Source organism: Hypoxylon fragiforme, assembly GCF_022984875.1.
Source record: "Hypoxylon fragiforme strain CBS 206.31 chromosome Unknown GGS25scaffold_6, whole genome shotgun sequence".
NCBI classification, from domain to species: domain Eukaryota; kingdom Fungi; phylum Ascomycota; class Sordariomycetes; order Xylariales; family Hypoxylaceae; genus Hypoxylon; species Hypoxylon fragiforme.
Genome location: NW_026054761.1, coordinates 1,635,624 through 1,663,189, shown reverse-complemented (window position 1 = coordinate 1,663,189; position 27,566 = coordinate 1,635,624). Strand labels below are relative to the sequence as shown.

At 47.4% G+C, this 27,566-nt stretch overlaps 7 protein-coding genes across 7 annotated transcripts; 3 read left to right on the top strand and 4 right to left on the bottom strand.

Annotated features, from left to right (window-relative positions):
* Positions 1 to 25: 25 nt before the first annotated feature.
* Positions 26 to 2,423, top strand: GGS25DRAFT_326595 (Mob1/phocein). Its single transcript, XM_049257871.1, has 2 exons — positions 26 to 556; positions 676 to 2,423. Exons 1-2 carry the CDS (start codon positions 341 to 343, stop codon positions 2,074 to 2,076), a joined length of 1,617 nt encoding a protein of 538 aa, XP_049115693.1. The 5' UTR covers positions 26 to 340; the 3' UTR covers positions 2,077 to 2,423.
* A 3,056-nt stretch (positions 2,424 to 5,479) lies between these two features.
* GGS25DRAFT_522813 (uncharacterized protein) lies at positions 5,480 to 7,938 on the bottom strand (the record flags this gene model as incomplete). The annotated part of the gene is made up of 5 exons (XM_049264310.1): positions 5,480 to 5,750; positions 5,899 to 6,704; positions 6,781 to 7,520; positions 7,586 to 7,613; positions 7,666 to 7,938. The coding sequence occupies 5 exons, from the start codon at positions 7,936 to 7,938 to the stop codon at positions 5,480 to 5,482; spliced, it is 2,118 nt and encodes a 705-aa protein (XP_049115692.1).
* A 7,059-nt stretch (positions 7,939 to 14,997) lies between these two features.
* GGS25DRAFT_495143 (uncharacterized protein) lies at positions 14,998 to 15,518 on the bottom strand. Its single transcript, XM_049261417.1, has one exon. It carries the CDS (start codon positions 15,262 to 15,264, stop codon positions 15,034 to 15,036), a length of 231 nt encoding a protein of 76 aa, XP_049115691.1. The 5' UTR covers positions 15,265 to 15,518; the 3' UTR covers positions 14,998 to 15,033.
* Positions 15,519 to 16,339: 821 nt separating this feature from the next.
* On the top strand, positions 16,340 to 18,581 carry GGS25DRAFT_495139 (uncharacterized protein). Its single transcript, XM_049261416.1, has 4 exons — positions 16,340 to 17,520; positions 17,584 to 17,695; positions 17,751 to 17,862; positions 17,997 to 18,581. Exons 1-4 carry the CDS (start codon positions 16,630 to 16,632, stop codon positions 18,238 to 18,240), a joined length of 1,359 nt encoding a protein of 452 aa, XP_049115690.1. The 5' UTR covers positions 16,340 to 16,629; the 3' UTR covers positions 18,241 to 18,581.
* On the bottom strand, positions 18,538 to 23,025 carry GGS25DRAFT_495136 (putative SMC2 protein). The gene is made up of 5 exons (XM_049261415.1): positions 22,813 to 23,025; positions 22,720 to 22,760; positions 22,536 to 22,656; positions 19,404 to 22,474; positions 18,538 to 19,343 (listed from the first exon to the last, which is right to left on the bottom strand). Exons 1-5 carry the CDS (start codon positions 22,837 to 22,839, stop codon positions 19,079 to 19,081), a joined length of 3,525 nt encoding a protein of 1,174 aa, XP_049115689.1. The 5' UTR covers positions 22,840 to 23,025; the 3' UTR covers positions 18,538 to 19,078.
* A 1,122-nt stretch (positions 23,026 to 24,147) lies between these two features.
* On the top strand, positions 24,148 to 25,334 carry GGS25DRAFT_495132 (uncharacterized protein). Its single transcript, XM_049261414.1, has 2 exons — positions 24,148 to 24,727; positions 24,825 to 25,334. Exons 1-2 carry the CDS (start codon positions 24,455 to 24,457, stop codon positions 25,131 to 25,133), a joined length of 582 nt encoding a protein of 193 aa, XP_049115688.1. The 5' UTR covers positions 24,148 to 24,454; the 3' UTR covers positions 25,134 to 25,334.
* GGS25DRAFT_495129 (uncharacterized protein) lies at positions 25,335 to 27,240 on the bottom strand. Its single transcript, XM_049261413.1, has 3 exons — positions 26,316 to 27,240; positions 25,830 to 26,261; positions 25,335 to 25,685 (listed from the first exon to the last, which is right to left on the bottom strand). Exons 1-3 carry the CDS (start codon positions 26,665 to 26,667, stop codon positions 25,549 to 25,551), a joined length of 921 nt encoding a protein of 306 aa, XP_049115687.1. The 5' UTR covers positions 26,668 to 27,240; the 3' UTR covers positions 25,335 to 25,548.
* Between the last annotated feature and the right edge of the window lie 326 nt (positions 27,241 to 27,566).

The window sequence follows — 27,566 nt, the reverse complement described above, 5'->3', positions numbered from 1 at the left end:
TACTTATGTAAGTAGTACCTAATGTATGCAATTATCAAGCTGTTGGTATCGATAAGAATATAAGAATAATGTTAATGACCCACATCCAGTGGACCGTGGCCCTTACTACGCCGTATGTCCTACCACATGCAGTTGGTCCAGTTCCAGGTACATGCCTAGCAGGTACCCCTTCAATATTCACAATCAATTTAGTTAACCAAATCAAACAACAAATAATTATGGGCGACTTCGCGGAGCAACTCAACACCAACACCAACACCACAACTCCACCCATTAGCACCCATTAGCTACTTTCCCCGAACCCGATTCGAGGCTATAGCCTCAACAATATTCTTGCAACATGTCTTTGGCGCAAGGCTCGCCCAGACTACCTAGTCCACCACCTCCAGCTGAGATTCAACTTGGTCCTAAATCTCCAGCACTAGGTAGCACTGCTAGTCGCCAGGCACAACAAATGGAGCAAACTATCGCCGACGCAAATTCGAAACGGCGCATACATCCCGGTACCAAATCCGAGGATATGGCTGCCGGTCCGCCGCTTGTTCCACTCAGTGAGGTGTGTTAACTACTCCAGTCCTACTCCAGTCTCCTTGCGCCGCGACAGACAGAGCGACAAAAGTAGAACTAGGAATATTAGAAATAGTAGAAATAGTACTGACTTGAAATACTTTGCAGCTCGATTCAGCCTTTCAGCTTCAGGAGCATCTTTCCGCATTACATTACCACCATACAGCTTCCAATAAAGCACCTATCACGCGAGAGATCGCTCTTCAACTAGCCACTCCGCCTCCAGGCATCGATCGTATACTATGGCTTTACGAACTATGTCGAGTTCTTATTGCGCAATGCAACAGCTTGATAGTCGGCTTCCTTTTTGACACGCCGCCATGTTCGTCCGAAACCTGTCCCGAGATGCGCGCTTCTGAATGGCAGTTTCTATGCGCTGTTCATGACCAACCAAAGAGCTGCTGTGCCATTGACTATTGCTGCCACACACTTGACTGGGCAGCCAATGTCGTCACCAATCCCAAGATTTTCCCCAGCAGATTTGTGGTCATGTCAGATGGTCAGGATAGGAGCACAGGACAGAAGAACCTCATTAATGTCTTCCGTCGCTTGCACAGAATTCTTGCACATGCCTGGTTCCAGCATCGAGGCGTATTCTGGTCTATCGAAGCTCAGACGGGATTGTATGTTTTCTTCAAGACAGTTTGCGACGTATACGACCTCCTACCAGCCGAGAACTACAAACTTCCACCGGAAGCCGAAGGTTTAGAGCCGACACCACTTGACTTAGAAGATAAGAAACTTATAGTGACAGCTATCGCCAAGCCACCATCGCAGCAACACGAGAGCACCGACAATGATAGTCTGCATGCCCGTAGAAGCAATACGGCCAGACATTCCAGCAGACCGTCTACCGGTAGTGCCGTGACGACTGTTATCGAAGAACGAGAAGACGAGCAAGATGTTGCAAACAAGCTTAAGGCTTTACACATCTCCGCCCCCGAGACGGTAGAGGAAGAGTCTGAAGTAGAAGTGCCTGTCATTGTCGAAGGCGACCTAATGGGCAACTCTCCAAGTGCTCCCGAAGCCCCCGAAGCCCCTGCCGCTCCTGTTCTTGCCCCTGAATTCCAATTCCCCAAGCCACAAGTGGATGAGGAGCCACAAGACCCACACGAGAATCCGGAAGGCCAGGAGTCTCATGAGCCACACGTGCTCCAGGAGCAGGAGCAGGAGCAACAAGGTGATGCGCAACCGACATGCAAGATTACTATAGAGGAAGACGTGTCCGTGCCACCCGAGGCTGCCGCCGAGACCAAGACTGAGCCAGCTGAAGACAACAAAGAAGCCTCTCCCCCTGAGCAAGAACAGGTAACCGAAGAGAAGAGCGATGAACCTACTTCGAGCACAGAGGAGCAGGTGGAAACGACAGAAGAGGTCGCCAAGCAACCCGATTCCAGTGCTCCTGAAGATGAAGACATATTCGATACACAGTCTGCCAAGGAAGCTTACAAAGGATTTGAGACCGAAGAGGGGGCAGCATCAAGTTCGAGCAATCTGGACGCGGATTAGGACTTCGTCGCTTCCCTGGAAAGATTCGAACAAGCCGATCCGGTTGAGGTAACGGCGGTCATCGACCGCGCGCGAAGAAGCATTGAGCAGCTCCGCAGCCGATGGGAGGAGACCCTGTATTCAGACGACGTAGACCTTAACAGAGAAACCGATTGGGCCATGGACCGGGCGGCGGCGATCACTGAGAGATTGATGCAGATCCGAACGTCACACAATGAACAAGATGACGAGGATAGGGAACCCGATCCTGGTACTTTTTGATATGGGAACCTAGACTGTAGACCATAAACCTTTATTGTTTTTCTTTGTTATCAAGCCTACTCTATAGGGGCATTAGGGGGGGGGGCTTGATGGGGGGTGATACATGTGTATAAACACTCATCTGGTCTGTATATATAAGGGGGGCGAAGGGGGAACAACGGTTCCGGGTACATAACTAGGGTACATAACTAGGGTACGTGGACCAGGACGGCAAGTAGGCGGATGAGTCTTGTACGTGGTATTATGAGGTCACGAAGGGCAGGTAATTGGCTCACTGCTCTGATTAATAACATCGATGTCTTATACTTTACATCTCCCCCTTTTTCTTTCTTCGGGGTATTGTGTTAAGGGTACCCAACACTTACCTCGTTTACCCGTTTCATGGCTTCGTCCTACGTAGATGGATGTGTGCTGGGAGCGTTTAGTATTCTTCCCCTTACATTCATATGCCTAGGTATCTAGGGTATCTTATCTACATATTTTGACGTTTACACGTAGCAACTCTATATAAAGCATAAAAAAACATAGGTCATCAGCTCCTATCTCCCCTCTCTCTCTACGTAGGTCGTCGGTGGTGGTGAGGCCAGTCAGACGACTGAACATCCCTCAAGCTATGATATAGGTAAATTCCACAAACTCTTTTATTGCCTAGCACATACATGTAGATATTCCGACTCTGGCACTCGGGCATATATCAAGGTGTTTCTCCTACCCCCTTTTTTTTCGATCTGCTTCTACCTATGGTTCGAGGAATAGATAGGCAGTTCGCTATTTTTTATCTGCCTACTAGGCACCTACTTACTTACCTACCTAGGCTAGATGGTAGGGTAGATAGCCCTCTTCTTCGCTCGCTAATATTCTCCTTTCCCGGTGAGCTGGATTTGGATTACCTTAGGTACCTAGTCTGTATAATACGATGTCAACTACCTAGTATCTACTGACTTAGGTACTAGGCAGGTAGCTAGCTATTCTATCTATATCTTTCAAAGTATGTATACCTACCTAGGTACTTGACCCAGTTACCTTACCCTCGTAAAAAAAAAAAAAATCCTACAAAGAGTCTACGATCGCAGGAGAGGGGGGTGAGGGGGCTGAACGTCAAAGCGGGAAGTCTAGGCATGTACCTTGGTTAGTCAGTTGCTGTCATCTCGTTATCAACCCAATGCCCACTCAAGCTAAGGAATGGATTCCATACACATGTCTCTCTAATACCTCGGCACTTGGACGAGGTGTATCCAGGTAGGTGGCGCCATGTTGTCGTCACGGTCCCAGTAAACAGAAGCCGAGCCTAAAGTAGGGCGGCAAGGACCTGGGTAGGCATCCACCCAGGTATTCCCTACATTAGGAATTTTCTTCTAGCTAGCCGTAAGTAATGGAGATACTATCTACGTACTTATTAGGGTATCTGCCACGGCAAGAAACAAGCTGGTATGCGCCTTTTCTCATCTGCTCCTTGCTGGTTGCTTAGGTAGTTGCTTGGTTTCTTGGTATGTATAAGTACGGTTTTTGGTTTAGAGTACTGCCTATCAAGATTGCCCCCCCTCGTCTGTAGGTATGTATATATCATATTGCCATTATGATCGTCTCTCACACAGGCAATGCATAGGTGCGGACGAAACGGCTGTCATATTTGTCCCTCACCCCCCTCTGTCTCCGATCCTGCCTCAACCTAAGGACTGCTTTTACAGCAGGGCCGCTTAGGCAACTATATACATACACACGTGTAGGTGGGTAGGTGTCAAGCCCTATCCGATCTATTGAAAGTAGCAGCATTCCGTTGTTCCTTGGCAGCAAAAAGCTCTAGGTCAAGGGGGAACGGGGAAAAGGGGGAAATAAACCAGGGTAGGTAGAAAATCTTTCTTTTAGTTGCTAATTCCCGAAGCTAGACCTGGGATGGCTCATGGTGAAGGTGGGAAGTAGAAGGTATAGTAGATAGGTAGGTAGGTAGGTAGAGTCAGGCCCTGGTAGACAGGTACATGCAGGTGTGCAACTTGAAATGAGGTTGTTGGTGCGGTGCGTTAGGAGGTGAGAGGGGCTGCATATTTGCCACCGCGGCGGCGGGTGGATGCCAAGAATGTTGTACATGTTAGAGGGCGCTAGCCCGAGCTGCATGTTGGAATTACATTTTAATGTATTGTGTTGTATTTAGTACCTGCCTGCCAACCTGCCTGGTAGATTAGCTGGCTTGGTTTGCTAGGCAGGAATGCTGTATATGTAGGTGATTTCCGGAGCCCGGACCGTTGGTACGCTGCGGGATAGAAAGTCGAGGAACCCAGCCCGTCGGGAGAAACTAAGGGGCTAGTCGTGATAAGTAGATCGCCCTAAGCCGCATACTCGTACGATTTCTTCCCAGATCTGCTTTCCCCCGAGTCCCACTCTCGAAAAAAAAAATTGCTCCTTACCGCGGCATCTAAATCTTTCACTCGGGTTATCTAGAATTTGTAGGTTGATCTTTTCGTCTGATGTATGTACCTAGGTAAGTAGATAGGGAGGGCCTCGGACTAAGATTCTATCGAGCAATACGAAGGGATCCGCAAGAAAACAAGAGAGAGACGGAAGAAGGGAGAAAGAGATAGGCTTGGATGACTGTTTTGAGGCTGGCAGGTAAAGCTTCTCTATCTCAGGTGCTTTGCATGAACATCTCTCCGGTAAGATCCCCCCCAACCAAATTTCATAAGGAGTTTAACGTTGTAATATCTGGCCGCATAGTCGGTCGGTCTCATTAAACTTTTTGCTGGTTCCCAAAGTTCCCCTGGTCCTGCAGTGCAGAGTCGCATTATCCTCCGGCTGCATTTTCGCCGCATCGACATCATGATTTCACACCGTAGCCTGCTTCGGCCTCCTGACCGTAATATGACTTCTGTGGGTACCTATCAGAAGCTGGCTTGTCATCGATGATGTGTAGGTAGAGCCTCATCAACCTAGACTCTTGTGATTTATTGGAGTGTTCTTAACCGGTAACCTACTAGACTTACTAGGTAGTAGGTAGATACCTCGTAAGCATGCGGCAAGCCGCACAAGTGATTATCTCACTTCTTCAGGTAAAATATCTGTACAATCATGGCCCTAACCCGGCCATCGCGTAGTTCTGGAGTTCAACCTCTGTTTCCTTTCACACATACACATACACAAAACACACATCTCAGAACGTTGAAGCGCCGCTATTCGATCCACCGGGTGAGAGCACTTCTTCGGGCTCGTGGTTGAGGCGCATCTTGGCGAAAATGGCACTGATTTCGCGGAGGGATTCCGTCTGTTGCGAGACGGGGTTCGCATTGCGCTCGTCCGCGAACGTGCGGATACTTCGTAGGACGGGGCTCAGACCTTCGTCGTTCGGGAGCCACCACTGTATGCAAGAAGGATCCCGGAATATCTCTGCCATCCGGGCTCGTATGGTAAGGGGGAAAACGTATCTAGATTATAAGAGAAGAATTAGTGAATAGCCAGTGCCATCTTGCAGCAGACACTGTTACATGGTTTTTTTTCGAGATGGTGGTGTTGGGAATACCAAAGAAAAGAAGAAAAAAAAGGAGGCAGTAAATAAACAGGCTGTAAACTCACCCAAGTGATTCCAGCATCGCATATTTCCGTCTTAACCACATGTGATGCCTATCATCCCTTGGGAGGAACAAAGCCGCTATAGCAAGGCAAGCCTGGATGGGTATAAGCGCACCGCTCGGCGCCGGGGGCCACAACTCCACCATCTCGAAGATCTCGCATATCGCGTACGCCAAGCCCCTCAGCTCATCCGACGGTTTCTGCTGCAGCGCAAACGCTTCCTGGCTCTTGTGCATAACCAGGATCGAGTGCCACTCCGCCACCACCACCGTCGTCCAGAATAGCGGAAAGTCGTACAGATGGCCCGGCTTGTACGGGTCTATGATGTCCTTCTCGCCCAACGGGACCCGGTACTTGAAATCGGTTACGAGGTACTTCGGATCGGTCAGCGCGGGGTCCAGCTTCAGTTTATTCCTCCACTCGTAGAGGCGGTTCGTGATCTGATCGTGCTCGACCACAAAATCCTCGCCCGTAAGCTCGCCGCGGCCGCCCCGCGCGTACAGGATCGACATGTCCCTCGAGATCAGCCGCAGCGCCGAAGCGTGGAGCTCCTGCTTCATCCGCAGGTTGCGCGGGTCCTGCTCGATCTGCCCCTGGCAGAAGTGCACGGCGGTCGAGAACCACTCGCGCGGCAGGCTCGTCTCGAACCCGCCCATCATCCCCACGAAGACGTCGAAGCGGATGTACCAGGTCAGCAGGATGCGGGACGTGGGCGAGTCCATGATGGTCTGCGGCGTGAACAGTCGCGTCAGGATCTCGAACGCCGCCCGCTGGTGCCCCATCAGGTTCACCCAGTCGCCTAGGTATTCCTTTTGTGAAATCAAATCATCATCAGTTTACAGCTTTCCTCGAGGGATGGGAGGGAGGGGGAACCTAGGTGTTTACCTCAATAGTTGCCAGCTGCAAGATCGTCAGCAGCGTCGCGATGCTCTGCTTCTCTCGCCTCTTGAGACAGTTTAGAAGCAATGTGACGCTTTTGTTGTAGTAGCGCAGGAAATCTTGAATCTTGCCATTGGGATCCCGAACCGTTCGATGGTATGCCGAGAACCCCACCACCGCGTGCAAAAGCGCATCGTTACCGGGCTGTACCGCTAGGATGGGTAGTATCGAGTGGAAGAAATCGTCCATATCGTTAACCATGCCATAGTTGAAATGGGTGATGTGATCACAAAAGCACGCCAAGTGGTGCTGCAGCTCTGTGGGGAGGTGAGACCAATCCGGTCGAGAAGCTGTCAGCTGGAGTGCAGGGTCAGGAACTTGAAAGGATATCGTGAAGCTGGAAGGGGTGCCTGCTGATACGGTTGGCGAAGTGTCCACCGAAGGCGCTTCGGAGCTCTGCCGTGTCAGGGTCTTGGTAGCACTCGAGAATGACGCCGTACTGGTTCTTCGTAACTCTGACACGGAATGCGACGCTGGCGATAAAGATTCCGCGGCTTCGTCCTCGTCAACTATCGTCTCGAGTTTTATCCCTCTTTCCGTTTCCTCGTCTGCTTCATCTTGCGAAGACGTCGGGCTGTGTTCTGGACCGTACTCCGCCGCGTCTTTCGATGAACCTGATCCGGAGGCCTGTCCCTTTGCCGAAGGAGGCTCAGGGTAAACACATTCCCTCTTGCCTTTACGACAGCCTGCGACCGTCAGCTGTTGGTCTGGATATGACTGGGACGGTGGGGTTACTATGTTAGGTACTTACGCTCACAGATGGGGTGGGTTTCATCACACTAAGGCCAATATCAGTACTACTATACCAACACAACGCAACCCATTGCTTACTTTGACTCGTCTGGTTCGACAGGTATAACACCCCGATCGAGTTCGGCGGTGTTTTACATGGTCCGTTCCCGGCGTAGATTTCTTGCGACTTCGATTACTTTGGGCTTTGGGGGGTTGGAACATGATGGGACCAGGAAAGCCGGTGAAGTAGCCTAAGCTTTGATACGGAGTTGCTACGGGCGGGCTGGCATTTCCCATCTGTGCAGACTGTTGCGGAGGCTGATATTGGGCATCTTGGGGGCTAGGATTTGGTGCCTCCCCAGTCCCCGCCATGGAGGATAGGTAGTGTTGGTAGTAGTCACTCATTGAAGGTTTTCGTTGGGCGGAGCATTCGATGAGCGTTAGTAGTTAGCTGAAGCGACTCAAGTCGGTAAGGATCAAAATCCCTCCGTAAGAAAAGGCCTGTGGCAAAGCTTTCGGCACAGATGGGGTTCAGAGAAAAAAAAATGTCGTAATCGATAAATCGCAAAAATTCGGTGTTTTCTTCGAGATAGTAAAACACAAAGGATGATGAATTCTTGGAAAGAATGGTCTTCCTAAGGGGGAAAAGGCCTCTCCTATCCACCACACAATTGGCCTTGGAGTCTCTAAAAAATATTTAGGCGCAGTCGACGATTCGTGCTTGATAGGCGTAAGATTTTGTTAGAAGCGGATGACTACTGGATCCCAAGGGACCGATATAGAAAGAATGGGTTTGTTCCAACACACTCATCGAGCAGAGAAGTTCCTCTAGCCAATGAGTGGGCATCAAAGTGAGCTCGAAGAGGGCTTTCTACACCTAAAGCGCTCCCCCCCCCTTCGTCCCTGTGGATTCTTTCAGCCTGGCTCAACCCCTCCCTCTCAACACGAGATGACTTGACAAATACTCGATAGTGCCGTTTTTTAGTCCGTAGTTGTAGGAATGATGTTATTTTAAGTCTGGGGAAGTCTCTGGTAGTTACTGCTGGCGTGCTTGGCTTAACTGTGTCAGGCCGCGCTGCCTAAAGTAGTTTACAATCAATCCAGAAGCTTTATGGCAATGGTTACCAGTAGCTGGGAAGCATTGAAGATGGAATACTTGTGGGGCTCTGTGTGGTATACCTTGCAGAAGTCCCCCCCCCTTTAGTGCTGCTGAGTCTGTACTCTGTAGTGTACTATGTATTGTATTGTATTGTACAAGTACCTACCCAGGTGTGTATAAGAAGCAGGGTATCGAGGATCTGCTGACAGGATGATAGCTACAGCGGGGCTTCTTCATGCAGCGGATAACCAAGGAGTCGAGGACAAGGTACCATGGGATAGAAGCCGATCCTGGGTTTCGGCAGGTTGTCCCTCGGGCTGTTGGAACTGCCCACAATTCCCCAAGACAGGACCTAAGAAAAGGCCCGGCGTAGAGTACCTAAAGCAATCGACTGCCTATCAATACTGGTAGCTGGTCTCCTTTGCGCTGGTCTGGTTGGCTCCAAGAAGACTAGTGATGTAAGACTAAAGGTACCTACCCAATACGTAGGGTATGAGTGCTGCTTTTTCAAGGCTGAAATAGTACCTTGCTATTACCTATCATCGAGAAATCCTCCTAGGGCGAAAAGGAGACGGCGCGGGCCCGGTATCGAAGGAACGAGGTCATGGCGAAAACGCAAGAAAGAATTGGATTTAGAAGGAACTTATTCAGGGGTGGAGTTTTTGAGTGAGCCGGGATGTAGTGCTAAAGGAGCGACAAAATCGCGTGCGCGCGTGGGAGAGGGTGAGAGTGAGAGTGAGAGAGAGAGACTTGCTCAGTTTGACGTCGTTATTTCAGGACCCAGGGTTAACAGTATTGTTTTAGGACTGCTTGAGCTAGATTCACTAGGTTGGGAAGGTTTTGCCGCTCGTGGGGGATGACAGTATGATGAATTCCCCCTTTTGTAATAAGAAGTTGGGTAAAGTCGAGCAGAGCAGCCATAACCCGTTACTCTGGCACATAAATAGGTATTGATTACATTGTCCCTGTTACTTACCTACTAATTAGGTATACAATACAATAGAATACAAGTGTCAAGCACATACCTAGGTACCTACTGCCCGGTACAGTACGCAATAAGGGTTGTTCCCGAGTCCATAACTAGTATCTAGTATCTACTATGTGGTAGTTGGCGCTACTTGCAACAGGGGCATCCCTGAAGTGGAAAGATGCAGCTACTAGCATAAGTGGGAGTTAGGATGTTAGGGAGAGGAACCGATGATACGCACCCATTTGATATTTGCCCATATCTTTCTTGCCAAGCTAATCCAGTGCCATAACTCTCACGGATGTGTTTGGTGATCTTTCTTACCTTGACAGTTGATCCAGTAAGAAGCCGTGGAGGCTCAAAACGTCATTTCCAAACAGTAAGGATACGTAAGGGGGTAGGTTTGGGGGGGTTAGGGGGGGTTAGGGGGGGAGGGGGTTTAGGGGTAATGAGAAAAAAAAAAGGATACAGTATCGTTCCCAGAAAAAGATAAGACGACGATACGGCGGATGTGACAAGGGTCTTTCATCCAGGGCCATGGGGTCATGTACCCAGTCAGCCAGTGAGCCAGGCAGCGGGGAACTGGGGCGCACACACCGGGCTAAGATCCTACCACGCGGTTTGATCAACGGCGGCTAGTGAGATGTATTCGATCTGTTGATCTCATAAAGCCATATGAGACGGATGAACGAAATCTGAAGCTTAAGTGGCCCATCCGCCCATATTTTACTCTAACAAAGTATGTATGAGACATATCAAGGTAGATTACTGGGAATTATGTATAATTTGTAAGTAGGCACTATGTAAGCACTGTATTTATATATCTACAAGTTGTATACTTGTATTAATAGTATTGTACATAACTGTAACCAAGGTCTGTTACGTACCCAACTACCATAGGTAAGTATAACTAGCTTGAATATGACATACTAGCCTAGATGTGCCGTGAGAGCCGTATACACGTATTTGATATTTAACACATGTGGCTAGTAGCTACTATCGATCGACGAAGAAGAAGAGAGGGAAACCTAAAATAAATAAAGAATCTAACCTAGCGGCATGTGTAGCCCGTGGAGCGATGAGAAGTGGACTAGGTAGGTAGGTTAGCCGGTACTAGGTATCCCGTATCCCGTCGAGGGTGTAGGCCCGGCCCTTTTAGCCCGACAAAACCCATTTTGGCCTATGTCGTTGATACTACGTTAGCTACTGTACTAAATACCTACTATGTAGGTTGCAAGCCACGAAATATCGCTGATTGGATCCGTCATAACAGGGACCCCTAGAGCTCTGGGATTATTTACTCTAATAGCAGGGACTGAATAGAACAGGGACAAGGTAGTCGGGGAGGGTGTGCTCGAGCACAGATCAGAGTGTCCGAGCAACCAATCCAGGATTATGTACCTATACTATCTAGTTTACTATATTAATTAGCAGAAGTATTAGTCCTTAGCAGCTAACTATTATGAGAAGAAAAAAGATGGAAGACAATGAATTCGCGAATGAGATAAGAAAGTTGAGGCTGATGATGAATTGACTACATTGACTACATGTATAAGCCAAAAAGGGTTGTGGAGTCTACAGCATTAGTTGGCCTTGAGGCGCGATGATGACGATAGAAATATTTTCATATGCTTGACTACCTACCCAGACAGCTTACCAAGTAAGTAGTTAGCTCCTTAAAGGTAACAGCAAGGAAGCAAACTGATGTCGTAGGTGGCTGGGATGGTTTGGAGCAACGAAATTCGGCCGACTTGAGTGGATTCGGGCGAAATGATACTATGTAACCGGTATCCTGTGCAGAAATATCATGGTCATGGCGCATGGAGAATTAATCACAACACTCTGATAATTGTCCTTTTACCTAAGTTAACAAGTGTTACCTACCTACACAGTACCAAGTAAGTAATCATGCGTACGCCGTAATACTATGGTAGTTGATCACGATCGACAGGGACCGAAGCATGTTTAGATAGTGTATGTTAGAGGTATGTAGGAACATACATTGCGTGAGGCTTCATCAACGAGGATGATGATTCGCTTTTAATGGCATCGTTCACTATTGACAAGGTCAACTCTTAGCACAACCCTAGATGATAAGTCAGTGATTATACATATGGAACTAGGGATTAGAGGATTAATTAGTATACGGAGTACTATGTAACTACCCTCGGAATGTTCCATTTGTCTTTTGTGATGTGAGAGTGTGAGAGTGTGAGAGTGAGAGTATGTAGGTACTTACCACTACCTCCTATTCGGTGGATCGTCCCATCGTTACATCCGCGCATCTCAACTTATGCCTGTCCTGGATTTCCGGCATGTACATATAATAGCATGCCGGAAATCAGGGGTAGCACTTGTCAGGAACAATCTCATAGATCCCGCCATCAAGGATTCAAGGTATGTGGTTTTCAGGAATTCTTGGCTGGATCCTTTGAACCCATAGAAGCATCCTCTCGAAACATCATCATCATCATGAACCCTACCATAGATTGTGGGTGTTTGTGGGTGTTCAAGTCCATAATGACACAGCTTATGTGCGTAATCTGATCACAGTGCACATTGTTTATATATACCGTGATCATTATAACCACGATAGCCCCAGCCCTAACCCTTAGGGACCCTTACAATGAATGACAAAAATGTGGATGACGGACGAATTGGTTACTTATTTTGCTGTATTCCAGGTTGGCTAACAGGCAATTGATTATATTAGAATTTTCTATTTCTATGTACCCAGAGTATATACATAGTAATAGTAATTATATCTTTCGTATACTCGTATTATCATTGTAACATCGTATCATCGTATTCGTCACCCTTATTAGAGGTTCTAAGAATTTAGGCAGTCATCCAGATTCTTCTGCAGGTAAGGTACTGTAGGTAGTATGTATGTAGCTACTTGTCTGTCACTTAATTTGGGACTTTTTATATATCGGACTCCTCCTAATGGCCGGGAACTGCATGATAAGCCTCATCTTATTAGCTATCTGCACTTCACCGCTTGAGCCTCCTAAAAATTCTCCACTTCTGAAGGATTACCTTAGTATTATAAATGCAGTGCTAATGCAATAGTTCTTGCATCGATGTACTGTAATGTAGGTGCCTTGAACTCCGCATTTTTTTTTCAGCTGAAATAGCCGCGGCACGTTACGACCTGCGTTACCGCAGCGGTAAATTACCGTCATGTGAAATTGACATGTTATCCTACTCATCCTAGACAGAGTGATTGGATTATAAGATCTATCTCATGTCAACGCAGCGGAGTTACAAAACCTTCTTTGCTGGGCAAGAGTACTGCGTAGTAGGCCGGGAGCAGTCACTCAGACTGTTGATTTGTCCATACGAAGGATTCCAGGTTCGCAGGGTTTGGAAGAGCAGGCCGTCTGGAATCTGGATATACCTATCTACTGGTACGATAGGGCTATACATTTGGTAGGTACCGGCCGAACAATGGGAGCAAAATCCTGGTTGAAGTTCTTTTTGTGGTTGCAGTTACAGCTGCTGAAATGACGGTAGCAAATTATCATCCCTAGGAGATGGAACCTAGGATATGGATGGAGCTAAACCTATCTGAACACGCTGCTTGAGGGTGGCGGCTACGTAGATCCGAAAGTGCGAAGTTCCCGACTGTACGGAACCATTGCTTCTTTTATAACGGAACTTTGCAGAAATCTTACGATATTTCATGCAGAGAAGCTTAAGGGCTGCCGCAGAAATCGACATCCCCACGACCCTTTAGTTCCATTCCAAGCATAGAATCCCTTAGCTCTGATTCTTACCTACATATGTTGGTCATATAGTCCCTTCTATAGGTACCTGGGCAAGCTTTAGGTAGGTACAAAACACACTGTTGGTTCAAGGCTGACGCTGTTATTAATAACCACTAATTACCAACCACATATACTGCACTATACTAACCTAACCTAGGTATATACAAGGCTGCCCACCAACAACTTGAAGCATAACTTACGCATTCTTTGATTCGAACATGGTGCGTTGAGTTATGGATCACTAGAAATGGTCTATTGAAATAAACGAATCGAGTGATGAGTGTGCACGACTGTACTTCCCACGAGTATTTTTCGCAGACACCAAGTAACGGAGTAACGGCGACTACAAACCCTGAAAAAAGACTAATACATAATACCGCGACCTTGACAGCCAAGTACGCTTCCAAGTAGCGTCGGGAAAATAACGGCCTTACGTTCTTTCACCTCGTCACCTTGCTGCTCCGTCTCGATCCCCGAGTACTATACGATATGGAACGTCCGTCGCCGTTGTCTGCTCTCGGACTCGCTATCTAGACGGGTCAGGTGGATCCTCGGATGCGCTCCCCCTACATAGCAGATCAGCACTCTCCAAGGACCAGGAAGAGTAGCGCAAGGCCTATGTATGTGTCACGTCAACCGCTACGGCGGACCCACGGGGATCAGACACTTATGATCGTCAGAACTTACCTTTATCGTGGCCCGCTTCGGCTGAAGTTTCCCAAGTTTTGCTGCATCTGGACTTTTTCGACGATGGATCCCATCGCAACGTACTAGGTAGTTCACGCCTCGACTTGCCAGTACCAATCGCACGCAAGATGTGGGAGAACGTAGCTTGGGACTAGCGTTCAAGATGATTATCAAAAGTCGGCAAAACTTCCCATGTCTGTGGTTATGGGAGATTTGTGGTAGCTAGGTAAGCTTGAATGGCTCCGAGCTGCAAGGAAAGAGTGTGGCAGAAGATGAGTTTGTGTAGGTACACGACCAAGATGGTTGGATTTGACTTATCCAATTTCTCTGCGCGGCATGACCGAGCCCTAGCTTGTTCTGGAGCTTCTTGACGAGCGAGGTGCCGACGTCAAGATGCGAGCGGGTTTTCTCAACAAAGAGCTCAGTCATTGTGGGGGAGGCTTTGGATGTTGGCCTTAAAGACCAAAGTCTATGGATTTGATATCATTCTTTTGATATCGCACATCGTCGACCGCCACAGCCGACAGACCATCGCACCAGCTTTAACCATGGAAGAGAGAACCGCCGTGCTAAGGTGTGAAATTGACGAGACCAAGGATCTACATGTACTAGAGGAGGACTCTAACACCAAGCGGATTTACCCGGGCCTCTTGGAGTGCTTACTTGCCTTAGAATGGCTAGGACAACATGTAGAACGTGATGATCCTGGGGCTGATAGTTCAAAGACCTGGCAGGCAAAGTTACGAGCCCTCGATCATATGCGTACTGGTAAGAGTAACGATTTGGAGAGAGATATAAGGGATGTATAGGTAGGTAGTTTTGCAAATGGCAACATTTGTGGCTTGCTTATCCAGATTCATGTAGTATTATCATAAATATAAATGTAAAAATAGTTCCCTTAATCAAATCTACTATAAATCAGACTTGAAATGTGACACGATCGTTCAACGTCTACAAAAAACGCCATAATCGTTTTCGAATTCCCTGTGACAAGCATCAGGGAACAGCGGGAAATGCCGCAACATACCTAGACCTAGGTACAATACAATAACTACCTGTCGTCCCGTCACGGCGGAATCGTCTTTCCGGGGGCGTTCTTTTTTCAGTACGGTAGGTAGCACAACACAAAGCACGAAAAAAAGCATGATCAACCTGCCCAAAACGGACCAATGCATCTGGATTTGAGGTTTCCCGTCACCATGGGATCCTCACCCGTCCTACCACAACGGTAGAATAGTAAGCCTCATATGCAGAAGAAACGCCCGTTCACGCATTGGTGTTGAGATCTTGGCAGCAGCAGCAGCAGCAGCAGAAGACAAACAAAAACAAAATGGGATCGATCCCTTGCGATCACCCAGCTTTGGGTACAATACATGGTGGCGCTAAAGGGAGGATCCGTCCGAGCGTATCGACGACATCAGTTCACTAGCGGTGAGGCTTTTTTTCTTTTCCTTTTTTCTTTCCTTCTTCAGGCAGTGTACTATGTAGGTATTGTACATAATTAAATGAAGACCGGTTCTTCCGACCAACACCTTGCCCCTATTGCCCGGGTTCAAGGTGCCTGGTGCCTGCATTAGTTGGGGTAAGCTGTTATACCGATATCTCCGGATCAGGGGCCGCGAAAGAACAAAAATTTGAAGTTACAGTCGCCCCTGAAGACGGCATTTTATCCCCCTCGGAGCGGTCTTTGGCCGGGGTTTGCACAATTCGTGTAAAGCCCCTAAAGAAGCACCTTGCCCGATACTCGGCGGTGGATGTGGTATAGACAGCCTCATCAACGTGTATAACCGTTGGGGAAAAAAAAGGAAAAAAAAGGAGAAAGTCAACCCCTTTCTCGATGACAATTCGGGTTCCATGAAGATCTGTCAATGTCGAATTCGGACTTGATAATTTCCACCAACCTTGCTTGATGGATACGTCAGTTTGGGGGTCGTCGATATCATCCATGCTACGTTCACATCATTGTCGCAATGGGGGGCGTCTGCCCTAGGTATGTACGAAATTGTATGATAGTATCCCTATATGCATGTATCCGCTCTCTATTATGTGTATAATCAATTTATTCATCTAAGAATGTTGATTAAATCCATTGAACAATGAATTGAACTCGGCGCCGTTAAAGGTCCACTTTATGGGCCGAATTAAGCTTAATAGGAGCCACTACTAGTAGTAGTCACGTGGTCATGTCAGTCGATTTTTGTACTCTTTGACCCTTCGAAGGATTTGAAGTTTGAAGTTTGAACCCCTTTGACGTCTCGTCTCACATTTCACCATACAACAACTTTATTGTTTGACATCTTGTTTTCTTTTTCTTCCTTTTCTTTTTCGACTCTTTTTTCTTTCAAAGAGGTAAGAAAGAAAAAACTGTATTTGTATTATAACTATACATTTGTAAAGGTAGAAGATGCTCCTTGCTGGACAAGTAGTACCATAGAACCTTGGAATTCCCAGGTCAATTACTGTGTAATACCTTACTATCTACCCTACCTACCAAGGGCAAATCTGGTACCTAGTAACTACTTAGGTACTGACACGTCATCATGGATTTATCCTTCTTAAACAGCCTCGATAAGCTCGAATTAGATGCCAGCTCCATTTTTCTGCTATCGGTAACCATCTTGGCTTTCTTAATACCGGTGCTTGTCATCTTGCCTCCCGTCGGCATTCAGAAGAGCGATGCCTTGATCCAGACTCACACCAAAGCCGGCGTCGAGGGGGAAAAGAGCAATCTGAAGAACCAATCCTCGCCCGAACACGCCGCACAGGATGGCACCTCCCCAAGAATACAGAGCTTGGTCATCTTCCCGGTCAAGTCATGCAAGGGCATCGAACTGACCCGGAGCAAAGTACTTCCATCCGGACTTCAGTTCGATCGCCTCTTCACATTCGCTCAACTCAAGAGCCCCTTCCCCGTCGCTGTGGACTCGACGGATGAGGAGAAGTCAAAACACAAATGGGAGTTTATTACTCAGCGGCAGTTCTCTAGGCTCGCCAACATCACCGTCGACCTCTGGCTACCGGATGAGATGAAGCTGCGCAAGCAATCCATGAGGTCGACGGAAGCCTTCCTAATCCTGCGATTTCCTTGGAAGGAAGACGGCTGGCGCGGCCTGTGGTCGATGCTCACCGCTAAGCTTGCGAGGGGCCGGTCCGCCGAGCCCGAGATCGAGGTCCTGCTCCCGGTGGACTTCCCATCGGCGGACGAGGTCAAGGAGCGCGGCTACACGTTCGAGGACGTCAAAATCTGGAAAGATACCGTCCACGCTCTCAACATGGAAAGAGACCTCCCCGATGAACTCCGGCGGTATCTAGGCGTCAGCAACAAGCTCGCCCTCTTCCGCGTCGACCCGACCGAGCTGCGCGAGATCTACCGATGTGCCCCGCGTAAAGAGGAAGCCGGCTACCAACCCGTGACCGGATTTCAGGATGCTGTATGTGCTCCCCTCCCTGCACCCGAACTTCCTTCATCTCATCCAAGCTAACGCAATATCTAGTATCCGCTTCACCTGATGAGCCTAAGCAGTTTACAAGAATTCAGCAAAGAGGTGCCTAAGGATGATGCTCTGCGAGAATTGGATGTACTCAGATTCAGACCTAACATCATTCGTAAGTTTGCAACTGCGGAAACCCCCCTCCCTTTCTTATCTCTAACATCCCCTAGTCTCCGGCGCCCCGGCCTACGAGGAGGAAACGTGGAAGCAGATCCGGCTGAAGCCAGGAACCTCGGGTTTATACAACGACGCAGTATTCCATGTATCATGCCGAACCGTCAGGTGAGCCTTTTTTTCTTTTTACCTCCCGCCAGTCCCCCTTCTCCCCAACACATACACACACATTTATATATACCCAACACTTTGAATTTGAACCACCAAAGCATAAATCACTAATACACACGCTAACCATACAGCGACCCCAGATGCAAGCTCCCCAACGTCGACCCAAACACGGGGATCCGCCACCCGAGCGAGCCGGACAAGTCGCTCCGCACGAAGCGGAACGTGGACGAGGGGGCCCCGCTCCTGGGCTGCCTCGGCATGCAGCTCACTCCGCTGTTCGACCCCAGCCTCGGCGAAGACCGCGAGGGCTGGGTGGCCGTTGGCATGACCGTCGAGGTCGAGCAGCTGGGCAACCACGTGTATACCAAACAGTGAAAGAAAAGAAATTCTCTCCTCTTCTCTTTTACTTCTGTACCATCACGCCAGGGAAAGACAGACAGATAGATAGACATATATGTATATACGTGTGTGTATGTTCATGGTACAAGATGGGCCACACAACACTTAAATAATACCTAACTAGGGGTTTTCACAAGAAAAATTCAAACAAGGGGGGAACGAAGGAGGAGGACGACGCCAGATTTAGATCAATGTTACTCTGATGAGCACCTTAGATATAGAGGATGTAGCTGGAAAAACCTACTCAAATACCTAAGCATCACATCATCACAACTGGAATAATAGATAGTAATTAGAGGTTAGCAAGGTCGTTATCATATCGTGCTTCTCAAAAAGGTTGTCTTGTCTTCAAACGAGCAGCATACTCCTGCCTGCCTTGTCGTCTATAGCATGGTAATACGCCTATGTACTAGGTAGGTATAATAGGTATTCACCAGACACACAAACACGCACACGTACATACATACAAGAGGCGTTCATGAATGGATGTCAGTCAGTCAGTCAGTCATCAATCCGTTCCTACCCCTACCACTATCCCTATCCCTATTTCCTATACCAACCCTCCCTCCCTCTCAAGAGTTCACCAACCAATCATGCAATCGTCATCCATCGAGCCTCAAAAATTCCTTAATAGCCCCTTTCATCTCATTGATCTCATTGATCTCATGTCTACGGGCCATGCAAGTCCTTTTTTTCTTCTTCTTTAGAACGCTCCTCATAAACCAGAACTCCTCCCACGCCAACCCTCGCGTAACATAAACGCGAATGAAGAAGGAAGGAAGGGGATGCGCTTTTTTTTATTTTATATATAGGATTACTTGAAGTCTGCTGGGGTGAGAGCCTGGACCATGCTGGTGCCCTCGCTGAAGCGGGTCCTGAAAATGCGGTTGGCGTTCTGGAACATGCCGTCCTTGAGGGAGACGACAATGAATTGGGAGCCCTTGAATCGCGTCTTGATGAGGCGGCCAATGTTTTGCGTGTGCGATAAATCTAATGCCGCGTCGACCTCGTCTAGAATGTACATGGGTGCTGGTTTGAACTGGAGGAGCGCCATGATGAGCGAGAGCGCCACGAGTGACCTGTTTGTGGCTTGAGTTAGTATTGTGACACATATATATAAGATCGAGAGGGTATCGTACCGCTGGCCACCACTCAACTCTGTCAAGCTTTGCTTCCACACTTTGCCTAGGCAGACCTTGACCTCTAGTCCTTCGTTGATGGTCTTGTTCTCGGGTGGATCCAACTTGGCGAAGCTGCCACCAGGCAACAATTCGGAGAATATCTGACCAAAGTCACCGTTGACCTTCTCCCAAGTCTGCAAAAGGGCCTTTTTCTTGTAATCGTCGAGACTAACAATGGTCTCCTCGATCTTGCGCTTGTCGCGGATGACAGTCTTCATCATGTGTTTGAGCGACACCTCCTTCTTCTCGACACTATCGATCATGTTCATGACCTTGGGGTTGATCTTTTTCTTCATGCCCTGGAACCGATCGGTGAGCGTCTTGAGCGTCGCCTTACACTCTGTGATGTTCTGGCCCTTGAAATCGTATGGCGTTCCAGTGCGGCCGAAATTTTCCTTTTCGTCAGCAATCCAATCATATTCCTTCTCCATATTCGCGACGCTCTGTACAGCGTGTTGTTGCTCTTTGTGGAATTTGTCGACCGTATGACCAAGCTTCTGCTTTTCGAGGCTTTCTTCGGTAATCCGAGCATTCTTTGACCGAATAGCGTCTTCCAGAGCGCGAAGCTCATCATCGAAGCCTGTTAATTTAGCCCTTTCATCGTCAAGCTCAGCTTGCGCAAGATCGTGGGTTTCCTGTAGCTCTGATTGTTTCTTGATAACCTCTTCGATCTCCTGTTGCTGTGATTTGATGGCTAATTCGACCTCCTGTAGCTGTTCTCTTGCGGAAGCAAGATCACCGGAGACCTGTTCCGAATCTAGCTGAGCACTCTGGAGTTCCTTCTGTAAGGACTTGACGGCACTCGAGTTCTTCGCTAACGTATCTCGCAATTTATCCAAGGAAGCCTGGAGCTCCACAAGCTTTGAGTCCTTGTTATTTTCGAAATCCTTCATGTCCTTTTCTATCCTCTTGACATCCGCAGTAGCTTCAGCTTGTCTTCTCTTTGCCTCAGCACTATTATTCTTGAGCTGTACGATAGTCTCCTTCATATTCTCAACCTCCTGAATAATCGATGAGGAAGAATTGCCACTGATCTGCTCCTCGGCAAGCTTGATTTCATGCACCTTGAGATCAAGGTCCTGCTTAATCTTACGAGCCTGGTCGAGTTTAGATTTCTCTCGCGAGATTTTAGACTGAAGGTCCTTTTGGGAACCCTCAGCCTCCCTGAGCTGGCGGTTGATCTCGTTTAGCTTCTGCAACGTAACTAGCACGCCGCTGGATTTTGGCGCGCTTCCACCTGATAGCGTACCCGATGGATCATAGGTATCCCCTTCGAGAGTGATGCTTCGCATTCGCACATTCGGGTCGAAGGCCATCTTCTTCGCAGTGTCGATATCCTGGCATATTAAAGTATTACCGAAGATGAACTCCATAGCTGCAGATACCTCATCGTCATACCCTACGAGCGACAAAGCTAGGTCAGCCTTACCTGGGGCGAATGCTTGCGCCGGGGGTTTAGATGTTACAATTTTGTTCAACGGAATAAAGGTGACTCTTTTGCGTAGCTTGCCACCCTGTAATAATTGCGTGCCCGTCGTTTGGTTATCCACAACAACATTGTAGAGGCGGCCACCAGCACATATCTCCAAAGCAGTACCGGCTCTGGTATGCTCCTTGTCAAGAGTAAAGAGTTGCGCAACCAGGCCTTTAACTTTTGAGTGATCGAAATCAGGGGTTGGATCAGCGTAGTAGAAGTCGATATTGGCAACCTTGCGCTTTAAGACATCTGCCTCTTGGCGCAAGTTCCTGATAGTCTGCTGTAGAGTCGATTCCTGCTTATATAATTCCTCTTCTTGCCCCGGCTCAAAACCAAGCTTCCCGAGCTGAGCTTCTAGCTTTTGCGATTGAGCTTTAAGGCCCTCCAATTCTTTCAAAAGTCCTGCGTTCTGCTCCTTGGCTTTCTTGGCTCGGGGCTCTTCCTCCTTGATTCGCTTCTCAAGATGGGCAATCTTGATCTTCGCCTGTTCTTGTTCAGTGGCAGCAGCGGCTACGCGGTTCCTCGCGTCTTGCAACTGACCCTGATAACCGCTCTCTTGCCCTTCCTTGGATGCGACACCGGTTTGTAATGTCTGAAGCAACTCCTCCTTTGACTCGGCCTCTTGACTCTGCTTCTCATTCGCCTCCTTTGCTGCATCGTATTTAGCCTTGGTTTTTTCATAGGCTTTCGTCTTCTCTTTTAATGTCGCCTCCAATTCAGCAACATTCTTCTGTACCGCCGTCTTTCTCTCCTCTTCCTCAGCTTTACTCGACTTCTTCAAGTCCATCACGGTGGCTAGACGAACAAGCTCGTTGGAATGCTTCTTGACGTCGTCCTCCAAGGCCTGGGCTTTCCCCCCCTTTCTGAGTTCTTTATCCCTCTGCGCTTTTACTCTCTTGAGATCTTCCTCGAGATGGGATATCTCACTCTTCAGTCTAGCAGCAGATTCTTCGAGGGCTGCTTGTCGCTGTTGCTTGTTTTCGAGGTCTGTCGCAGACTGTTCTAGGTTTTTTTGGAATCTTACGTAGTCATGCGCAACTACCACTCTCGTTAAGCGCTCTAGGTCATTCTGTGTCTGCTGGAAATCGAGGAAGGCCCTTTTCTCCGTTCGTAACTTCTCGAGCTTGGGCTCAATTTCGTCACGCAGAAGCTCAGTAATCTCTTGCAACTTCATTTCCTTCTTAGCCATCGTTTTCAGGGCCTTGTCCCTCCGGTCCTCGAACATCCTTGTGCCAGCTGCTTCTTCAATCATGGCTAATATTTCGACCGCCTTCATATTCAAGACCTTGGTGATTCGACCCTGCATAATTAGAAAGTTGGGGTTGTTGATATTAAGCTGTACAGATTGGAAGAGGTTCTGGACAGTTTGTTGTTGGGCTCGGTGTCCATTAATCAGATACTTGGAGGTTCCTCCCAGGACGATCTGTCTGGTAACGCTAATTGTCGCATACTCTTCAAATCCTATCGGGGACTTCTGCTTGTCTCTGTTGTCGAATACGATGGTGACACTCGCTTTTGTGACACCTGCTTGGCCGCGCTTGTAGATGAGATCCTAATAGGCGATGGTTAGGCATCGCATATGTATATATCTGTAATGTTTCTGTTTTTTATACCTGCAAGTTCTGGGCTCGGACCGTCGACATGTTCGTGATACCTAAAACGAAGCAAATGGCATCTAGAATGTTGGACTTGCCACTACCGTTCAAGCCGGTAATAGAGTTGAAGCTCTCGTCCCTATGCGACATTACGACATTAGAGATTGTTATGCGCTGTAGGAAAACACCAGTATTTACTTACCATCCTGAGATGACCGTTCGGGATTGGTAGGATTTGAAGCCCTTCCAGACAAGTTAGCAAAGGTAGCGGTGGGCATAGTAGGGGCATACACACATCTATAATCACCTCCGTAACCCTCATGTTGGCGAATACGGTCGGGGCCACATATAAGTTATCAGTGTTGTGTAGATTCTCTTAGGTTGTAGACATGGATGATGAGCTTCAGTGTTTTGGCATTTGGTACATTTGAATAAGCCGTCAAACATTTAAGGCATAAAATGGAAATTCGTTGCCGACGCGATTGACATCAACAAAAACAAACTAAACTTGTGGCTTTTCACTGGCTGCTAACGATTTAAAATGGGGCTCTACCACTTTCTATTACCCAGTGATGGCTTGCCGACGTGGGCAGCGTGGGGTTATTCAATGCACAGACCACTGAGGGCAGCAATCATGGATTCTATCAAGTACCCAAGTAGTTATGTATCTACCTACCTACCTGTACATAACGTGTTAGACCCCCCACCGGACCAGCCAGGGCAGTGGTCCACCCCTTTTTACACCAAAAACAGCGATATTCCAACCATATTTAAAAATTCATAACTACACCAAAAGTTTCTAAACTTAAATAAGATTTGACATATATGTTTATTATACTGATATATACGAATATAAAAATAGAGAAAAAGTTTACGGCTTATATCCATTGAGATATGGGGTATTATACCGGCTAAATGCATAAATATTATAGGGTATACAATCATAATCTCAGATACAACGCCGCACAAGTAATGCATCTCATTTTAAAAGTTATATTCATATAGATATTAATATAATAAATCATAGGTTTGAATTATATTATATTTGAGAAAGGTTTTGTAGAGTTATAAGCTGTTGAATATTGTTGTTTTTGGTGGTGGACCACTGCTTGGTCTGGTCCGGTGGGGGGTTTAACACGTTACTAGGTATGTAGTATTACGTTGAACTTCAAGAACATTGAGAAGTGGCCCGTGGGCTTGCCCTATTACTACCGTAGTACATACATAGTAGACTATTAGTAGTATTTCGCTCATGAGAAACATGAACCTACATAGTAGTAGACGGTTGATAGTCATTGGATATTCTCTCAATTTGAGCAAACAGTTTCTATTCCTAGGAATAATAAGTTATCCGTACGTCATGATTCACGATGATTGTACTACGTATATGTACTGACAATGCAATTGTTTCACCAAGACAAGATCATTGATACATACATGTATGTAGAAATAAATTGAGAGGCGATGTATCTACATGTATACATGTAGTTACATGTATTGATGTGAGAATAGTACTCCGGTACATCGCCGGTTGCAAGGATCTCTTCGGTAGGATACGTGTGTCAAAGCCGATAAGCTCCAAATTTAGTTACCCGATTGTTCCAGGAGCCTTCTAATACTTGAACATAGCACATGTATATGCTGACACTACGGCCAGCACGCGACTCTCCCCCATAACTTTGAACTTCCCTTCACTGTAAAAGTAATTCACAAAGGCTACTGTTTGTTCCTCGCCATCTTCTAATCCTTAACCTACCTAACTAGTATATTTCCCTCTTCGGATGACCTCATTGAGGTCCTGGTATCTACTTTCCCAAACTATTCAGAAGCCAGAAAAAGAGAAGGAAAGGGTATCAATTAAGTGGCAAGCCGTTACATGCGGACATCGACACGAACGTCTGCGAAGTACAACAATATAGTGAAAGAAGGCTAGAAAGATGGCGGACGAACAGGTCTCTGTCACTTCGCTTATCCTGATAGTCGTCGTCGGCGGTCTCATCATTCGCTACCTTTTCTTCTCGCCGTCGCCCCAAGCACCGCGCCCGCCACGAGATGCCCAAGCAGCGTTGCGCGCCAGAGAGGCCGCGGTAGAGATGATACAACAGGTCTTCCCTCAGGCCGACCGAAGGGCTATTCTGTGGGATCTACAACGCAACGGTGGCAATATTCCCGCAACCTCCGAAAGAATATTGTCGGGACGCATAGAGACCGTAAGACTTCCATGAGCGCTATTTTCTTGTCCCTGTTCTTTTTTTGCCCTTTTTGTTTTGCCTCATGAATTGTGCTAATCTATAATCTCCTCTTTAGCCCCCTATCACATTCCAACCACCGCCTCCCCCGACATCCGCGAATCCGGCCTCCACGGCGCAGTCACATCCATTCAAGTCGCCTTTCAGACCCGCCGAACCAGATTTGATTACTCGATACAAACTACAGGACAAAATTAGCGCTAGCGATGAGGCCGAGAGTGCGTCAAAACCGAAGGCGTGGAGTTCAAATCGGAATGAAAGACAAGCAGCTCTACAACGAAGACGAGACGAGATGATTTTAGCTGCGAGGCGGAAGATGGAGGCTAGGATGGCGGCAGAGAATGGCACTGATAATAAGCAGCAATGACGAATGAGTATTTATAGGATTAGGGGTGGTGAGAGTATGTTCGGATCGAAAGTAAATCATACGTATCGGAGTTCCATCCTTATACCCCAATGTACTTGGCATGTCAGGATTCAAGTAGGCTCAGGTATACTGTACGTTGGTCTGAGACATGTCACAAAGATTCGGAATTGAGCCGCCGATAAAAGACGCTTTAAATATGTAGTACCCAGTAGCTCCGGATTAGATACGTAAGATATCATTGAGCAATAAATCCGTAAATCCCCTCATAAATCGTCTTCCAATAGCCCAATTCCACTCTCAGAATTTCAATGCGCCTATGTAAATGCGATGATGTAACCCTATTGTTTTTCTATACCTTCTATCCCTCCGCCCGTATTAAGTTAGCAGTGAATGTAGGAGATCATTGTATCATCCCTCATTTATTCTGCCTTTGCTGAATCAAAAGTAGACCCTGTCCAATGCCATCCTGAACTCCTCGGCTAACGTTCTCTACAGTCCAAGCAGTGAGTTCAACAAGAGTTTTGCCGAGCTTCCCTTCACTTATAGTATGAACTAGAGAATATAATGTCAGTCATTGCCGACTATTGTGTTTCTCCTGGAGGACCAGATGTATACTATAAGAAACAACGCCGTTGCTGGAGAACAGGGACAAGGAAGACATTCATAGTGTAATGAACTCAGAGGGTTGATACTCACTCTTTTCACCCAGTGCGCCGCTGTGTTTCCCGACAGTTGTAGCAAAAAGGTAGCTATTTGAGATAAGATGCTCCGAGATGTTATATTGCCGCTCGAAGTACGCTCCGGTACGGATGACAACCGCCAGGAAGGAAAGAAAGATGTAGGCAAAGAATACAAGGCTCGCGACGCAACCTTGAACGGTGCTATGCACAAACGTCTTCGCTCTATCGGACGGCTGCCATCCGAGTCCACCGGAGCCAGCCGCAATCCGACCATCTCCGTCTACCTGCACGCAGGGCATCGGCAACGCTCGCCGAATCACGCTAGCCTCGTAATCGTCCATGTCGTCCGGGAGGGCCTTGAGCATGTATGCTACACCGTCAATAAATGACTTTCTCGCGAAGGCCAAATCTGTTGTTTCCTGGGAGGCAGATTGTTGCAGATATGACCCTGTTGCTCACGAATCAATACCCCACCCCATATTAATATCAACGAGACTCGTACCTTGCGCAGCGTATCTCCACTTGACGCCGGCGTCTGCATTCCCACCGGGGACAACTGGCTTTAAGCGAACGTTTTCATTATGAGTGCTCGGGGCGTCTGTTGCTACTGGCACTTCCGAGCCTGTCTGCAAACTGACGACGGAATCTTCATCTGTTCTTGAAATCATTACCTGTTCTGCTGGCCCCTTTTGTGGTGAGACGGAGCGACGGCGAGACAAGATGGAAAGACGGGTGGATCGACGAAGTGACTGGAAGGCCGGTAATCGGGACTGGACTGACGACGGTAGAAGATTGAATACGACTATAGACATATCTTGCTCCAACATGATGTCTATTATGTTTCCTTTCATCATTTCGTTGGTAATTCTTGTTATTTCATCGGCATGTTTATTTTTCAAGGAAGTCGAATAATACAAATCTGTACGAGCCTCAGTGCTGTAAGGATTTCAACGTTGTTACATATATGAAAACATTGAATTCATAAGGAGTCGTACTACATAGTACACATTAAATGTATGTAGGGGGGGAGTTGCCTCGTCAAATAGGACGTAAGGAACGAGTTTGAGCTTAGCTTGGAAGAAAGTTTGAATCTTCCCAAGCTTGAACCTTCACAAGACCCATTTATACACCCACTTGCTTGCCTATCAACACGGCGTCTTGCGGGTGATAAGAGACTTTCACATGCAACCCGACCAACCGGAGAATACATGTACATACCCGCCGCCCGGAATATACTAACTTACGTACAATACCTACGGTAAGCACTTTCGGTACAAAGGAATGGCGGCGCACTTATGTGTCTAAAACCGACAGGAAATCTTGAAGCATGTGGAATTGTACGCAGTATGTACTACATGTAGGTATGTAGGCACTGGGCAGATTGAGGTTAGGGGAGCACGAGCGCATCGGATCTGCCAGTAGTTACTACGAGTAGTAGGTTTTGGGTATTATGTATGGCCCAATGAAATTCTTTTACACATGCATGGAGGGGGCTCCAGGTGTTGGGAAGCGTTAAAACCTCAAATGCTGAACTGTATGAACTGTATGAACTGTATAAATAGATAGGTACACAGTAGCTAGCTTCTGAATGCAAGGTTTGCATAGTAAAACGACTTTACTACTAGTAGTAGTTGCGTACTATATCAGTTCAACTTCTAGAACATCAATGGAGTACATTGGCCTACGTGCTCTAGGGCTGATAAAGAAAGCAATCTGCATTGAATATTTTATACTGTGGTGAATCTGGTGATGA